The following is a 15,423-nucleotide window of genomic DNA, read 5'->3' on the forward strand; positions in this document are numbered from 1 at the left end:
ATCCTTGTTGGGTGAGAATGAGTGTTATCCTCACAGAGTAAGAGAAACAAATATTGTAATCCTACTTTCATAGTGGAGACATTTTCTGGACTAGGTCTCGTGGGTTTTACTTCTCAAGTTGAGGAAGTTTTCCCACGTTAAAAAATCTATGTGTCATTATTTTATTTGCTCTATTTTCTATTATTTTCTTATTGCTTAATTTTCCAACAGTGGTATTAGAGCTTGGTTCTAATACAAGATGGAATGAGTCATTACTCATGAAAGACTTAGGTCTTAGAAAACAAATCCTTGGGATGAAGGTGATCAGAGATCACTCTAAGAAGTTGATATGGAAGTACACTGAGAAAGCTCTAAAGATATTTAACATGGATAAGGCAAAACCTGTTGGTGTTCCATTTGCCGAAAATTTCAAACTAAGCACAGTGCAATTCCAACTAGTGAAGAAGAAAAGAAAGAGATGAGCAGAGTGCCTTATTCTTCTGTGGTACGAAGGTATGCCATGATTTGCATAAGACTAGATATTGCCCATGTTGTTGGTATTGTGAGTTGATTCTTGTCCAATCCTAGCAAAGAGCACTGGAATGCAATGAAGTGGATATTAAGATATTTTAGGGAAACTACCAAAGATGTTTATGTTTTGGTAATGAAGATCCTATGTTGGTAGGATACACAGATGCAGACATGGTTGTAGATTCTAGAAAATCCACATCAGGATATTTAACTTCTTTTGTAGAGGGAGTTGTATCTTCGCAACCCAAGTTACAAAGATGTGTTGCTTTATCAACAACTGAAGTAGAGTACATTGCCGCATCGTAAAGCTGGAAAAAAGGTAAAATATATGAAAAATCTCTTGCATGAATTGAGTCATGTTCAAGAAAGATACTATGTAGCACAGACATTGACACGAACACTAATACGACACAGACAAGGACACAAAGATACGTAAAATCTCTAAAATGTAGGATACGGGGACACATATCTATATATTATATAATTATGAATTATATAAATTGACAATAAATATTTATGTGCACAAGTATGTTCCAGATTATTTTTTGGAGCAGAAAGATGTTTTTCATGACTGGTTCACAAGGATTTGTTTCTTATTTTTATAATCATAATAACAATTTATACAATAAAGTTTGAATTTTTAGAAAATTAATGTATTTTTTCTTTTTAAAATTGTGTTAGAACTGTACTAGAATTGTCAAAAATATAACAAATATTTTTTGAATTGGACACTTCACGGATATGTGTCCTATAGGTGTCATACGAGTGTCGGTGTCCGATACGAGTATCAGACACCGACACGCCATTTAAGAGGAGTGTTCGAGCTTCATAGGAAAGATATGTTCGCCATTGTGACAACCAAAGTGCAATCCACCTAGCTAAGAATCCTACATTTCATTCTCGATCAAAGCACATTGATTATCGTTATCATTGGATACATAATGCTTTGAAGGATGAAGAGTTACAGCTAGAGAAGGTTCATACAGATGAAAATTGGTCTGACATGATGACCAAGGCAATTTAAGCTAAGAAGCTAAAAGACTGTTGTGGGGGAGCTGAATTATCGATACCCCTCAATTAAGTCAGGAAGGGAGAAAATTGTTAGGGATCCCTCCTTAATTTAATAGGAGACCATGACCAATGAAAATTGGTAACACTATTGTTGGGGAGCTGAATTATTGATACCCCTCAATTAAGTTAGGAAGGGGGAGAATTTTTGGGGATCCCCTCTTAATTTAATGGGAGACCATGACCAATGAAAATTGGTAACTGATCATTTGAATATATTCAATAATGGTCATTCCAAAAGTTTTTTGGAATTGTAACTCTCTTGAAAATGTAATGAACATTAATCTCTTTATGAAGAAGCTTTCTCTCATTCTTTCTATAAAGAGAATTTCTAAGGAAGAGAAAAACAAGCAAGTGAGAAGAGTAACATAGAGAGAAATGAAAGAATAGATAACCACCATAATGGTAAGATTAGAAATCATGGTGAGATTAGAAATCCCAGTGAGATGCTATAGAGACTTTGTATTCCATCCTTCTTGGGTGAGATTAGAAATCCTAGTGAGATGCTAGAGAGACTTTGTATTCTATCCTTCTTGGGTGAGATTAGAGACCCTAGTGACATACTAGAGAGACTTTGTATTCCATCCTTCTTGGGTGAGATTAGAGAGTAAATGAGAGAATAAATATCCACCATAGTGTGAGATTAGAAATCCTAGTGAGATACTAGAGAGACTTTGTATCTCATCCTTGTTGGATGAGATTGAGTATTATCCTCACAGAGTGAGAGAAACAAATATTGTAATCCTACTTTCACAATGGAGACATTCTCTGGACTAGGTCCCGTGGGTTTTACTTCTCAAGTTGAGGAAATTTTCCCACATTAAAAATTCTCTGTGTCATTATTCTATTTTCTATTATTTGTTTATTGCTTCCGCAAGTGCCCATTTTATATATACAAACTGGATAATTAATTTTGAATTTTCTCAACAAAAATTGTGACGGAGCTCCGAGTTCCAAAGCGGGCAATACCTCAGATATGGTGATTGATCATAGCGATGCTATCTCAAGCTCCAAGCTCCAAAGTGGACAATACCTTGCATGCGGTGATTGACCCTAACGATGTTATCTCAACGGACTTGAGATCAGAACAATAATTATTTTAGGATTTAGGATTTATACAACCATATTTTATTGGCCAAGACTGTAGTCTATATAATCATATAAATAACAATTATATCAAGAAACGATATGGTTCCCTAATTCTTTTTTCTTTAATGTGCCACACATTAGACAACGGTTATAGACAAAATCATTGTTTATATGCATTTTCTACTATCTTTGTTATAATACTAAACATAAATATTAATTACGGTTTCTCTAAAAATGTCGTATATAAATGTAAATATAGGTAACAATTATATCCTAAAATCGTCATCTATATCAAATTTATAGATGATAGCTTAAATCGTTGTCTATAACATGTATGTATAGATGACGACTCCATAGACAACGATTTTGAATACGTTGTAGTAGACCTTGAAAAACCATCGTCTAAGTCTTTTTACAGTAGTGAGTATAAAAGTCTTTTATGTTGATTGTTATGCTTGTTTGCTAGATATGGTCTAGTCTAGCGTGTTGCCAAAAGTGTGCAAGGATTTATTCAATCATTTCCCCTTCTAGAGTCATAAGTTCTAACAAGAGTTTGAGTACTACGTACATTAAGTAGAAATGAAAGAGTTAAGTAACATACAAGGAAGGAGACCCACAAATTCATTGTCTTAGCTTTTTGGGTTCGAGATGATTTTGTAGTCTCTTATATCCATTTACTCATATCTCATTAGTGTCAAATCTTCTTGTGTATCCCCAGAAAGAACCTATCAATGAAGTCCTCATGGTTAAATATGTTTAAAATATTAAAAAAATAAACAATATATATATATATTATTTATCTAATAAAATTATTTTTATTAAAACCTATTTGAATGAATAAAGTGAATAAGTTAACTCCCAAGTTTAAAATCATTTTAACCCTTATACTATCCTGAGTTTTCAATTGAAAATTATTTTATTTTAGTAACTTAATATTTTAATTTTGATTCAAACCAAGTTTGACTTAACTTGCAATATGGGTTTACTACTAAAATAAAACATACTAGAATTTCATTACGGGCAAAGACCTTGGGAGGTGGGGTTCAATCTACTTGGATTGTTTGGTTTTAGTGCATGTTTCATTCTAGATTCATTTCCCACTGTTATATATATATATATATATATATATATATATATATATATATAATTTTTGAAGAGGATGGTCTTGAAAGAATTAAGATTAATATGTTTGTCATCAAATCATAATTAACTTAGTTAGATAATGATATTTCCCTTTTCTTTTAAATATCGACATAATTTTAAGAAAATAGTTGTTCGTTTTAATATATTATTTCAAATTTTAAAGTAATACTCTCAATTAAATTGAAAAAATATTAAAGAAAAGATATTTAATAAAGATTAAAAGTTGATAAGGGTACATATTAACACCTTTATTTGTATAAATTTTATGTGATAAATTGTCTTCAGACTCTGTCCTTACCTTGTCCTTCTTATTCCTCATTTCTTCTGTCAACTCCTTCTCTCAGTCACTCGTGTTTATGGAATTACCTTTTGGTCTTTCGATATGAGGTGTTATACCTACATAAATTCTCCGAAACTTAAGTCAGTATTTGTATTAATCACTCATCAGAAAAACTAAACTACTAAACTAAATGCTCTATTTATTTATACTACCTGTTAATGGACCTATTGGACCTGTCACATCATATTAAACCTTTTGCTTATCTTTTATTACTTGATTTTCAACACTTAATTAATTTTATTTGTCTTCTATACGTGTCTTTTACTAAAACTGACACATGTATACCTTTTCACATGAGATTTCCATTAACTTTTTTTTATTCGTTTACTTCTTTTGATTTATCCGTTTTTCAACATTTTGACATGTTCGTTTCGACATGACTAGTTCAACACCTATAGGATAATAGAAAAATTATTTATTTTTATTAGTTATAATTTTTCATGATTTCCAATTATGTTGCACATTTGAATTAGAAAAAGGAAAAATGAATAATAATTGATAGAGAAATAAATTTATTTATCATGGAATTAAAAAAAGGAAAAATGAATAATAATTGATAGAGAAATAAATTAATAAATTAAGATTAAAATATTATAGGAAGAAATTAGATATATAACTTCCTAAAAAGAAAAAAAAAGTTATATTTTAATTCTTGCATCATAAGCATTTGTTTCCGTTCTAACTTTATCTCAACTAGTCAAATTGCATGGTCCGAGACAAACGTGCTTAAAATAAAATTATTTTTAAAGAATAAAATATTTATTAAATATTACAAGTATTTTCAAATACTAATTAAGGAAAAAAGAATATATCTAAACTAAACTCAGTGAAAATTTGAAATTTACCTGAACACAGTATGACATGGTATCAGTTTCAATTTTATATACAATATGTCAAATTCTAACTGATATAAAACCAGACTAAGTCAACATCACATATATTATTGAATTAGACACATTTTTAAGGTTTAAATTTATTATAAAACACCAAAATATATGAATTTCACTTTTCATTAAACAATTTTTATCTTGTAATTTTTAATAATAGTTTTACTTTTTTGTTTTGAAGTTATCAAACTCTTTGGAGAATTTTATTTATATTTATCTCTGTTAAAATTCAAAATTAATTATTGTTTTATTATTCATGCCGTTACTTTTCTCTTAGTTTTTAAATCTACCTACATTGAAAATAGAAAATCTCATAATTGTTCCATTACAGCTAAAAGAAATTCTTGTATTTCCCAAATTTTATATAAAGAATTAAAGAGAGGGAATGGTGTGAATAACTAATAAAATAAGAGTGACTCAGAGAATCTCCACTCCTCTTTTTTGGAAAAGATGGAGTTTGCAGGATGCCCTTCAATAGGACGTGTTAATATGATAAGGAGGACAAGTTCCAAGAATTAGTTTATGCAACCAAAACTGTTACACTCTTTAAAAAAATTAGAAAGTACATTAATATTTTTTTAATTTTTATAAAAAAATTATTTTAGTTTTTATATTTACATCACTATATAATATATATATATCTTAATTAATTATTAAAACATAAGTGAAGAATAAAAATAAAAATTTTATTTGAACTTTGAAGAAAAGACAATAGTAAAAATAAAACTATTTAAAAAAATGTGATAATTAAAATAAATAAAAAATAATTAATACTATATCTATAAATATCGAAATTTTAAAAAATCACTAAAATTCATAAAATACATTTCTAGTAGTAGATCAAATACTATTTATGACTCAATCCATCAAGTCCAATCTTTTTTACATCTTTTAGAAGAGAATTCATGTTTAGTTTTAGGTTATCATATTAGAATAACAAACTGAAAATTTTCATGGCCTAATCAAAATAAAAATTTATTATAAGAAATTTATAAGTAACACTGATGTAAGATACAACTATTACAGAGAATTAGCAAAAACTATTTTATATCCTGACACCTCTAGTTATATAAACTTCAAATTCTCTGTGTTCTATCTTTATTATAATAAACACAATCAGAATTGCACTCTATTTTATAATTGTGCATAATCATTAATGTATAAAAAATATCTAGATTTGGCCTAACAAAAGTTAAGCTACTCTAAAAAAAATACAACTATACAGCGGAAAGGAGGTAGATGAGAATCAACAAAGTGTCAATTTCCTTCTGCACATCCTTAAGTTGGAGAACAGATGTTAACAAACAAGATCTAACTTAAAACAAATATAACTAAAGAATTGAGGACTTAAGACTTTAGGGTGTATAAAAGAAATGATTACACAAAAGAAACTTTGAAGTCTTGTAAAAGATAACTTAACTAGTTAATTTCTCATGTCATAGTGATCATTGTCTTGTGTATTAAGCTTTATAAGAATTTTTTGATAGTGTTATGCTTCTTCGACTTTCAAGATAGAAGAGAATTTTCAAGATAAATACTTAAACAATCATTGATTGTCTTGAGTCACTACAAGTTTGTTTAATCACTATTACAATATGCCTTAATGAGAAATGTTATTTGAAGGAAAGAACACTTCTAAGAAGTGTCTCTTTAAAATATTTCAGGATCTTGATCACTACAATACAATAAATCAATATAAGCTTGACAAAGAATTATGAGAGCTACTACATAGAGACGCATGTATTGAGCGAATATTTGTGTATATAAACTTTCCAATCAAACCTTAGAATGGTAGAAAATCTCCAAATAATTCACCTATAGTGGATGACAACATTGTTAATTGGTGTGGAGATTGTTTAGAGACTTATAGGCATCTGTCTAATAACAGTTCTAGTGCATACTTTCTTTGATTCGCCATTATTCTCTTCTTACTTTTTATAACTTCAAGACTTAGAAAATTTCTTTACTTTTCAATGTCCTTGATTTTGAATGTGATCTAAAACTTGTTTAATTTGATTAATTTTTAAGGTCCTTATTTTTAATGTGATCTAAAACTTGTTTAATTTGATTAATTTTCAATGTCCTTATTTTGAATGTGCCATCTAAAGCTTTTTTAATTTGATTAATTTCCTCTTTATCATTTCCATCCATTATTACATCATCTATATACTTTTCCATCCATTATTACATCGTCTATATACTTTAATAAGATTGTAAAACATCTTTCAAAAGATTTGATGAAAAGAGAGTTATTCATAGATTGGACATATCTAATACAGAGTAAACTATTTGACAACTTGAAAAATAACTATCTACCAGCTTAGTTAAGACCATACAAGATCTTTCTCAATTTGCATATTTGTCCTAGTTGAATGAAGCTCGATGGAAGTTGTCATGTAAATTTTTCAATTCTCCATGTAAAAGAACATTTGTTTATGTTTAATTGTTTTAATTCCCTATTAAAAATGGAGGTCAAGGATAGAAGCAATTTGTTGTTGTCATCTTGACCCTGGGAGAAAAACATATCAAAATACTCAATGTCTTTAGTTTAGGTGTATTGTTTTGTTACTTACCTTGCATTATATCTCTCAACAATCCTATCATATTTGTGTTTTATTTTAAACACCTATTTGTATCCTTTGTTAGAGATGTAGTTATCCAAATTTGATTTGACTTCAAAACAAATTTATCAAATTTTATAGTGTTTCATCTTTTGTCAGAGATGTAGTTATTCAAATTTGATTTGACTTCAAAGCAGATTTCTCAAAAACTTTAGTGTTTCTTCAACATTCAGACTTGATAGCCTTTAGGTAGGAATGTGTCTCAATATGAATAATGAGAAATTAAAAAAGATAATGACATTAAAAAAAAACGAGTTAGTATATCACAGATTATTATAAAGACAACTGAATTAAAGAATATTTAACTTTTTTGAAAATGTAAGGGATCCTGGTTTGTGTGAGGTTCTTTCTCAACAATTTGTTTTGTGTGGATCACTTTATGTGGTAATTCAAGATTGTTTTCATGATCATTGTTATTATCACCATTTAGATCTTGATGGGGTACAAGGTTGAGTTGTTATGACTGTTTGCATTGAGTTATTCTTCCATGAAATGGTTATTATCATGAATATGAGCGTTATTGTGACATGGAAATATATGATTGTGAAAAAGAACACCCCTTAACACAAAGTTATCTGTAATGAATGTTCCATCCAATATTTTGGGCAAATGAGATTTTATTATAATAACTATAGATACATATAGTAAATGACCATATTTTCTCTCTATATTGGTTTATTAAAGAGTAGTTTGAAGCATTATTCCTTTATTTTTAAAGAAATCATTCCTGAAGAATTTAGTTTCATTTATCACTTATTATTTTTATAGAAACTTCAAACTGAGTTTGAACAAAGCTAACAAGTTTTGTAAGGTTATAACATATTCAAATTTTTGTTTTAAAAGAAAAATCTATATAAATCTTAAGTGATCATCATTAAAAATATACTTATAATAGTTTAAAACATATTTATAAGGACAAATAGAAGATATTGAATATCACCAAATACCAACATGATTAACATCAAATACTTATTTTTTTCAGATTTAGATAAACTGTGTTAGATACACTGTTGAGAAAATAAGTTTTAAGGTTACCTATAATGAATTACACTACAAATATCATGTGAAGGCCGTTCACTTAAACTCAAATTTCTAATAAGATGGGATCATAGTGTCTTGCATTTTATGTAAGTCAATCATTTTAAGAAAATTCTTATCCTGAATTTGACACTAACCAAAATATGTACCTTGAAAAACTGTATTAGTATGACATTTACCATGATTCTTATTTTAAACTTGAAATGGGTGGAAACATGTTTTCCTAATGTACCAATGGTATATCCTATTTTTTCACAACAATGATTGCACACTTTTATGTTATTGTCTCGACCACTACTTCCCTTATTTTGAGACACATTGCCTCCTCCAGAACTATTTTTGTGACTTTTTCTACCTGTAACAGTCATGACCATGACTTTCAACTGGTTGAATTGTTCACCAAATATTTGGCTTTCTTATTGCACTGCAGGGGAGAAGACTCTATACAAGGATGATAGAGGATCCATCAGGAAAATTGAAGTCTTTACAGTTAATAGTTATTATTAAGTTTTCTTACTAACCTAATTACTTGTATTTCATAACACTACTAAGAGCACTACAAGTGCATTTAAAAATGGTAAAAAAGGATGGAAATTTCACTGTATTTTATAACTGTGCGTAATTGTTCATTGGATGAAAAAAAAAAGAGCTAACTATATATACAGAATGTGCTACCTAGGGTCGGCCTAACAGATCTTATACTACCTCCAAGAAATGTACAAAGAGAGGGAGGTGGTGGAGAAACAAATAAAAATACAATTGAGAGTTACAGAATCAACAAAAACAAATAACAGAAAAACAAAATTGATAAAATGTAGAATTGGTGATTTGTTAGTTTCCCTTTAGAAGTCTATTGTCTACATCCTTTGATAATCTTCAAAGTAAAAGGTTTGTACTAGTAATTCATTTTAGCTACTGATGACAAACAAAGGTGATAGACAAACTTCACAAAGTTGAATTTGTTGAACTATAACTTCTAAGAGTTTCTTCAAACTCTCTTATAAAGGAAGTACCTCATAAAGTGTAAGATTATAATGGCTTGTTTATATGTACTTCAGTACCAAAAAAATGGTATATAATAAACAGAGATTACTTCATTAACTATCAGACCTTAATCCTTATACACAAGGAAACCAAAATTACGAAGCAGAATTAATTGATGACAACATGATTGAAACCATTCTTGCTAAGAAAATCTTAGTTGCCTAGTCTCATTGCTATATTGACTATTTGAAAGTTACTTTGGTGTTTGAGGGCGATGGGGAGAGTAATGCAGATGCAGATTTGTGTTGCTGGTGCTTATCATTGACATTGGTTCTTCATTAGAAAGATTTTTATCTTGTTGATCATTTGCAGAAGATGCATGAAGAAGCATGTCAACTTTCACATATTCTTCTCTCTCCTGTCTAATTTCCTTCATCATTGCTACAACATCTTTCATGGTTGGTCTGTCATCTGGGCTTGAGTTCACACACAGCAAAGCCACTCCTAAGGTCTGCAACATTTCCTCAATTTCAGATTCTGGTCGAGCTCTCAAGCTTTCATCCACCACTTCAACTCCACCTCTTTTCTGTCTTACCCAATCAACAATATGGAGTCCATCAGGTATTGTTGGATCAATTGGTTGCTTCCCTGTTAGGACTTCTAGTACAACAATGCCATAGCTATAAACATCACTTTTCTCTGTTATTTTCATCATGTACCCATACTCTTCAATCCCCAGATACAGAAAAAGGTAATAATGTATAGATGTCAGTATACATGTTGTGAAAGATAGCATATTCAGAAAAAGAATGTTAAAGATAAGTTCAACAGACATACAATGTAATAGGTTTTTAGACTTTCAATCAATCAGAAATCATTCTTAGTATCACTTTAAAGGTAATTATTACCTAAGTCGACACATTTACCCTGTATGTAGATTGCATTGGACCTCAAAATGAAACTTTTTACACTATCAGTGCATATTATTTATTCGTAAAATGCAACAAAGAATGTGAAACATTTGTTCAAATATACTAGCTTTGTTCTTTTTTGTTACTCAGACTCTTCTTAATGGTGAGTGATAAAAGAAACACTAAATATTAGTTGGAGTATTGGGGTTGTAGTACTATACTAACCAGGAGCAATGTAACCATAGGAACCTGCTAGTGTGCTTGAAGATCGAGCAAAATCTCCATCATCTACAAGTTTTGCAAGCCCAAAATCAGCTATGTATGGTTCAAATTCAGGGCCTATGAGGATGTTGTTGGCCTTAATGTCCCTATGAACAATGGGAGGAGCACAATCATGGTGCAAATAAGCCACACCTTGTGCTGCTCCTAGTATTATCCGAAACCTTATGTCCCATTCCAAGCAGTTGCCACTTCGTTCATGAAGTAGACTTCCTAGACTCCCATTTGACATGTAATCATACATAAGCAACCTTGTGTTTCTGTTCCAACAGCAACCCAAGAACCTTACAATGTTCTTGTGGCGAATTGAACCAAGAGTTTTTACCTCAGCTGAGAAGGAATCACGTACCCCTCCATTAACTGCTAACTTGTCACTTTGATTATCACATTTTGCAGCAGCTATTGTTGTTGGCCATAGTCTTTTCACAGCAATGATATCCCCATTTTCCATTTCGGCACGATAAACAATCCCTGAACACCCCTTTCCAATTACATTGGATTCCACCAAACACTTTAAGACTTGCTCCACAGAGAAGTTTACCTTTTGGAATGGAGTGAACTGCCAAGGCCATGAATCTCCTCCCATCTCAGAATCATTGTCTGCTTGAATTATTTTCCTTGCTCGAAAGATAGTAACAACTCCAAAGATTGTCATTGCAACAATCAAGGCACTGAGCAGTCCAATAGCCAGTTTGATTATCTCTGACCTCTTAGAATTAGTACCATTCAACATTTTTGTAATAGCAGCACTGCTAACAAAACATGAATCATGACCATTAGGACACAAACCTTGGTTTCCAGCCAAATCTGTTGCTGATAGTTGGTGGAATAACTTGCTGTCTGGAAGATAACCAGTGATTTTGTTGTAGGAAATGTTGAGAGAAACAAGATTTTCGAGCCCTGAAAAGGCCATCAAGTCGCCTTCAAGATTGTTGTGTGAAAGGTCTAGAACTGACAGCTTTTTCAGAGAAGAAATCTCTGGCGGGATCACTCCAGATAATGCATTGTGACTCAGATTTAGAGAAATATCAAGTGCTTCAATTTGAAGAAGTTCTGGTGGAATGCTCCCTGAAAAATTGTTGCTGCTAAGGTCTAGCAGCTGAAGACCTGAACATTGCCCAATTGAGGAGGGAATTGGCCCAGAGAAAGAGTTTCTACTTAAGATGACTCTAAGAAGTGAAGTGAGTTGGCCAATACTCATTGGAACCTCACCAGAAAAGTTATTCATAGAAACATCCAAGACCTCTAGCCTTGTGAGAGAAGACAAATAACTAGGCAAAGCGCCAGAAAGGGAGTTGTTGCTTAGATTCAGCATTTGCAGTTCTTTACAGTTTCCAATCTCAAGTGGTACTGACCCAGTCAGCTGATTTTCAGACAGATCAAGGAAATAAAGGCTGTTAAGGAAGCCAATTTCTCTTGGTATCTCCCCACTGATTCTGTTGTCTACAAGCCGGAGGCGAATGAGGGAACTGCAGTTGCCAATCTCAGGAGGAATAGGGCCAGAAATATCATTAGAGATTAGCAGAAGCTTTGTTAAATTTTGAAGTTTAAACAGGCCTGGGGGTAAGCTATCAGTGAGTGCATTGTATGACAAATCCAAAGCCTCAAGGCTTCTACAACCTCCCAACGATGATGGAATCGGACCTTCCAGTTTGTTCTGCCAAGCAAAAAAGACTGTTAGCTTTGCCAAGCTTCCAAGCCCAGGTGGAATAGAACCTGATAGCTGATTTGTATCCAACTGCAACTGTACGAGGTTTGTGAGATTGGACAGAGCTGGTGGTATTGAACCAGAGATGTTATTGTTACTCAGCATAAGTTCTTCAAGATTTGAGAGTTTCCCCAAACTTCGGGGTATTCCACCAGAGAGAGAATTTAAGGAAACATCAAGAATCTTCAACTTTCCGCAGTTGCCAATTTCCTCAGGAATGTCCCCAACAAAATTGTTTTGCCACAGCAGCATCTTTTCCAGCTTCTGGAGCATACCAATCTCTCTTGGCAGGGAACCAGAGAGGTCATTCTCATACAAAAATAAGTTGACGAGCTCTGAACAGTTCCCTATTTCAGGAGGAATCTCACCAGAGATCATAGAGCCATAAATAGACAAGGTCTGAAGCCTACTTAGCCTGCCTAGGGAAGCAGGCAATGAACCAGAAATTTTTGTGTCAGCAAGACCCAACACTGTCAAATTTCTGCAATCTCCTAGCTCATCTGGAACCTTCCCCACAATGCCACTGTTCCCTCCTGCTCTTATAACCTCCAGATTTGACAACTTTCCAAGCTCCACAGGAAGATCTCCACTAAGACTGTTATCAAAGATGTCAAGGGTCTTGAGATTGACACAATCACCAAGCTCACTTGGGATTTGCCCTGTGAGATGATTGGAGTTCAAGCTCAAGCTTTGGAGGTTTTTGAGCCTCCCAATACTTGAAGGAATGCCACCCACAAGACTATTGGAGCTAAGGTCAAGTACTCTAAGCTCAGAACAGTTTCCAATGTCAGGTGAGATAGTCCCAGTGAGATTAGCCCCAGAAATGACCAATATCTGAAGGAAAGGAAAGGAAGAGATTTTCGAAGGGAAGGGAAGGGCTAGCTCAACATTTTGAATGGTTATCTCTAAGACAAGGTTTGCTGAAGAGCACTTGATGTAAGACCAACTGCAAGGATTGGAGTCCAAAGGGTTCCAACTAGAAAAGGCTGAAGGAGTTTTGGAAGAGATATGCATCCATGAAACCAATGCAGTAACTTCATCATTTGCAGCAAAGGAAAGAGGAACAAGAAGTGCAAAGAGAAGAACATAGTGAAGGTGTTGCAGGTGAGGGTGATGGTGATGGTTTGTGATGAAAGCTTGCCTCGACATTTGGTTGTGGTTTTGGTTGCTCAAGGCTTGCCTCGGCATTGACATTGGCAATTCCCTCAAAAACTCAACCACAAGCATATCATATCAAGTTATCAACAACTCTTTGGTTTTGCATTGGGTGTGTATTTTTTTTAGTCTCACTAACTCACTATGGTGCCCCCATAGTTTGAAGTATTACTATTATAGTTGCTTTGTAGTAAAGCAAGAAAAGGAGACAAGATATTTTTTTATACGATTTTGAAGTGAACAAGCACCACCCCCTCTGCCTCGGGGTTCTGTTCTTTTGCCTTATATTTTCTCTCGCATTGAATTATGCATCACTTGTTTGGCACTAAACAACTTCATAACCCATGTGTTGTTGCATTGTTTTCCTCAACTTAGTCACTAACTTGGCCTGCACCATTTATATATTGTGTTGATAAACGAGCTTCTTCTTTAATTTGAAAGACTTGTTGCTCTACTTTCTGGCATTTTGCTCCTTCTTTCCAAAGCTTCATTCAAAGCAGATTCCCCTTGCCTTTTCCAGATTATTAGAATTGCTCTCCAAGCATCTTGGTCAACATAAAAAATGCTACTGCTAGCTCATGAAACCATATCTGTTACTTCAGTTTAATTACCATCTTAAATACTAGTATTTTCCCACTATCGTTTTCATCTATCTTCTCTAAGTAACATCTTCATCATTATCCAACTAATATCTCCTTTTCATTACTCTATTTTTGTATGATAGTCGTATAACATTTTTTATCATAAAAAAAACTAAAGAAACTACTAAAAAAAGGAAGATAACAATATACTGTAGTTGATGTGTTTTTTTTCAAATAACATTCCCTCTATTCCCTTGTTTTAGAAGTTTAATGAAGGATATTTTTCACCCTAATTAATTAATTAAAATAAGATGTATAATTGGAAAATTTGTTATTTATAAAAGTTTATTTTTTGTAAAAATAATCTCAGATTTAGAAAGGAAACGAAAGGAGGGAGTATGTAATATAAGAGTTACTAAATAATTGTGGACCATAATCAATCTAGATGACATTATTTAAAGATAAACCTAATAGTTTTTTTTTTTTTAAGTTTTGGTCCTGATATCAGTGATATATGACCACATATTCTAAATTTATTTTACTTAGAATTAGATTTATTGAAAAACCGACAAATATATTCAAATCATAACAGATATTGTACCACAAAAATGTACAAAAAAAATTAAATGAGAAAGAAATCCAAAGGTTGGATAGTGACAGTCAATTTTATTATTTCCACACCAATTATTAGACTATGTGTATACTTTTTAATTTAGAATTAAGGTTATTTTTGTTATGAGTTTAAGTCTATTAATATAACTAAGAGTACCTGATATATTATCTTTTTGAATTAAAATTTCGTCAAAATTTTATTATTAAAATATGAGTCTGTTTATAACTTATAAATGAGCACAAGATTTTCAAGTTAGATTAGATTTTCTTTTATGAAAACTAGATATATATGCTCAAAAGTTGGATATTGAAATTAATTTTAGAATAACTTTTCTTTGTACCTTTTTGTTTCCCCAATAATTGCAAGCATATGAATGTTGATAATTTACAGTGGTATTCATAAGGGAATCCACTTTTCTTGGTGAGATATTTAAGGTAGATTTGGAGATGCATTGCCCTCACCTTCTCCCCTTTTAACCTAATCATCAACTCTGTGA

General features: G+C 32.0%; 1 protein-coding gene across 1 annotated transcript; it reads right to left on the minus strand.

The window, feature by feature from the left end:
- Positions 1–9,770: 9,770 nt before the first annotated feature.
- Positions 9,771–14,265, minus strand: LOC137826010 (uncharacterized). The gene is made up of 2 exons (XM_068631849.2): positions 10,817–14,265; positions 9,771–10,406 (listed from the first exon to the last, which is right to left on the minus strand). Exons 1-2 carry the CDS (start codon positions 13,803–13,805, stop codon positions 9,934–9,936), a joined length of 3,462 nt encoding a protein of 1,153 aa, XP_068487950.2. The 5' UTR covers positions 13,806–14,265; the 3' UTR covers positions 9,771–9,933.
- Between the last annotated feature and the right edge of the window lie 1,158 nt (positions 14,266–15,423).

This window comes from Phaseolus vulgaris, chromosome 8 (genome assembly GCF_051622355.1).
Source record: "Phaseolus vulgaris cultivar YP4 chromosome 8, ASM5162235v1, whole genome shotgun sequence".
Lineage (NCBI taxonomy): Eukaryota > Viridiplantae > Streptophyta > Magnoliopsida > Fabales > Fabaceae > Phaseolus > Phaseolus vulgaris.